This window comes from Orycteropus afer, unplaced genomic scaffold (assembly GCF_000298275.1).
Source record: "Orycteropus afer afer isolate SDZICR_OR568_19922 unplaced genomic scaffold, OryAfe1.0 scaffold00098, whole genome shotgun sequence".
NCBI classification, from domain to species: domain Eukaryota; kingdom Metazoa; phylum Chordata; class Mammalia; order Tubulidentata; family Orycteropodidae; genus Orycteropus; species Orycteropus afer.
Window position 1 is genome coordinate 10,199,699 of NW_006921685.1, and position 3,204 is coordinate 10,202,902.

Below are 3,204 nucleotides of genomic sequence, written 5' to 3' on the forward strand. Positions count from 1 at the left end.
ATTATTACCATCACTCAGTTTCAAGACTATCATCTCTTGCTCAGATTATGACAAAGCCATCTAATCAGTCTCTGCTCTTACTTTTGCTCTCATTCAGGCTCTCCTGAACAAGGCAGCCAGAGAGATCCCATTGAAGGGAAGTATTATATCACTCCCCTGGCTCAGACACTGACATTGGCCTCTAATCTCAATTAGTGTAAAAAGTTAACATCCCTATAAGAGATCTGCCCAGAGACACAACCCCATTCACCTCCCTCACTTTTACCTTTGAGTTCTCCTACTATTCTCTCCCTTACAATTTCCACTTCAGCCACACATGCATTCCTGCTATTCACAAATATGCTACGGAAGCTCCAACCTCTGGGCATTCTGCTTTGGTAAAGATTTACCTCCTTGGGAACCCAATGGGGGTGCTATGAGTCAGAACTGACTCAGTGGCAGTGGTTTTATTTATTTATAAAATCCTTCTGACCTAAAGGCTCCTCTACTAGACACAGCTCTGTTCCTTACCCATTTCAGGCCTTTGCTAAAAAGCCACTTTTTAGTGAAAAATTTCCTGACCACTCTATTAGAAATGCAACGTGACCTCCTTCAACCCACAAAACCTACCCTAGCACATCCCTGTCCAACCTTTTTCCTGGTTGTTATCATCATGTATTATACTCTGAGTATTCCTACTTGTTAAATATCTTTCCCTACCAAAATGAAAACATACTAAGCTTACCTCTTCAGTCTCTTCATTTCTCATTTCATAGGACACCTACAAGTAATCCCTAGACTCTGTACTCTCTGTCACTCATAAGCAAGTTAAGTACATGGTGGGAAGGTCTCCTCCCCACCTCCACCTGTTGTTGCACAGGCTCTTCTACTTTTCCATTTGGATTTTCACTGATTTCCTTATGTGTATGAAAGCTTTAAGATAAATTTACAGAAACTACTAAAGCAACAGGTAAACTTCAGAAATTGGGCTAAACCAAACCAAACCTGCTGCCATCAAGTCAATTCTGACTCATAGCAACTATTTAGGACAGCAGAGTAGAACTGCCCATGTGGTTTCCAAGGCTGTAAATCTTTAAGGAATTAATCTTCCTCTCGCAGAGCAGCTGGTGGGTTCAAACTGCTGAACTTTTTGGTTAACAGCCAAACACTTTAACCACTATGCCATCAGAGCTCCTTGAACTTGGGCTAAGGATACCTAAATCTGGCATACGGCACTGCACTTAACTAATATAAAACCCAGGACATAACAATCACTGTAATTAATGCTACCGTATTTCTCAAGCTTTGTTTGAGTAAGTATGATTGTCACAAACATGCTCTCAGTTACTATTTGGCCAATAGCTTCCAGTGTTTTTCAATGCCAAACACTCTATGACTTTTTTTTCTCTTCTACTTCCTGCTTTAACTTGTTTTAATATATTCTTCAAATATTTTCCCTCTTGCCAGACATAGCACGTTAACTTATAAAAAAGTTTCTGAAGAGTATCAATAAAACTTTAGGCTAAGAACTGAATGGTAACGAAGAGACAGAATCTGACATTAGCTAAAGGAGAGTCAATCTATGAGAAAAATGATAAAGTAAATTAATAAAAACACAAAAAATCCAAATCAATGAATTCATGAAAGAAACAACTGAAAATCTTACCCACTAGATTATTACATACCTAACTGGAAAGCATTTATTTCTCTGTCACAAAAAACATTAAAAGAAACAAAATTTAAAAAAACAAAAGGTCTTTTATAATGTATTGGTTATATCCTCATCCCTGTAGTCACACAGATACTGGTTCTGCCATGTCATCTATTTAATCTTGAATAATTAACTAACCTCTCTTCAGAGGTTTCATCTGCAAAATGGAAATTTAAAAAATTGTGTGTGTGTGTGTGTGTGTATATATATATATACTTTATAGGGTTTATGAATATAAATATCACATTTAAAGTGTTCTTTACCACAGTGCATAGGAGCTAGGGCAGTGCAGTGGTTAATGCATGCAGCAGATAACCAAGAGGTTGGTGGTTTGAACCCACCCACTGCTCCAAGAGAGAGCAATGAGGCAACCTGCTTCCACACAGATTTACTGCCTTGGAAATCCTATGGGCAGTTCTACTATGCCCTAAAGGATTTGGTTTTAGCACAGTGCTAGGCACAAAATAAATGCTCTATCAATGATAAAACCAAACGAAAAAAAAAGAAAGAACTCACTGCCACTGAGTCGATTCCGACAAATAAAGACCACCATTGGGTTTCTGAGGGAATAAATCTTTACGGAAGTAGACTGCAGAGCAGCTGGTGGATTTGAACCACCAACTTTCTGTTTAACAGTCAAATGCCTGAGGCACTGCACCACCAGAGCTCCTTCTATCTATGATAGTTATTTATATTAATTTTAAGAAAATGCTTTTCATATTGACCACAGTGAAAATTCACTTACTTGTCCGACTGCCCTGCATTTGCTGTGCTTTCAGCTCTCATACGAGTAAGTGCAGCAGCAGCTTCATCCAACGCACAACTAACAGATGATGTCAATCTCCGAAGCACTTCAGGGTCTGCAAAGGCTTTACCGTCAGCTGTGGATAATTTGCCTATTCCTAGTTTGTTATTTTTCACACCAATATGGATACACCCAAAAGGAAAAACAAAGTAAAATTCAAATTACTTAAACTTATATATGGTAACATGATAGAAATAACCTACCTACAAGTGGTACAGTAGACATATATATTGTCAGCCTAACATTTTGGGGAAAATTCTATAATTCTCTAATAATCTTATTCCTTCCAGAGGACTCATAAATACTGATTCTGTGCCCCCTGATGCCAAAAATTATTGTTGACCAACGCTGAGGCAAGTAGGAGTCTTCAATTAAGACTTTTGCCATAGCTGTGGAAGAAGAACCTCCTATGTTCAAAGGTAAATTAGTAAGATGTGAGTCATAAGTTCTTTAGCCACTTACTACCAGAGAGAAAAACTGCCCCAAATAAAGTTAACATAGAGAGTAGCAGAACACAGACACAGAAAGGAGACAAAGTCCTGATAAAAGCCATCACTATTCCTATACATTTTATAATTTAGCAAATGCTTACTCTGCCTTAAGAATGTTTAAGAGTGAGTTCCGGCAAGATGGCGGACTAGGCAGAAGGATTGCACAGACCCTCTTCAACAAAGAAAAGGGAAACCAATTAACACAGACACAGAAGATA

General features: G+C 38.3%; 1 protein-coding gene across 1 annotated transcript in view; it reads right to left on the bottom strand.

Moving 5' to 3' along the window:
* Positions 1 to 3,204, bottom strand: part of ANKRD17 (ankyrin repeat domain 17) — a 294,287-nt gene that overhangs the window by 118,226 nt on the left and 172,857 nt on the right. The window contains 1 exon segment of the mRNA XM_007942797.2: positions 2,436 to 2,592. Coding sequence (XP_007940988.1) covers positions 2,436 to 2,592 — 157 coding nt within the window.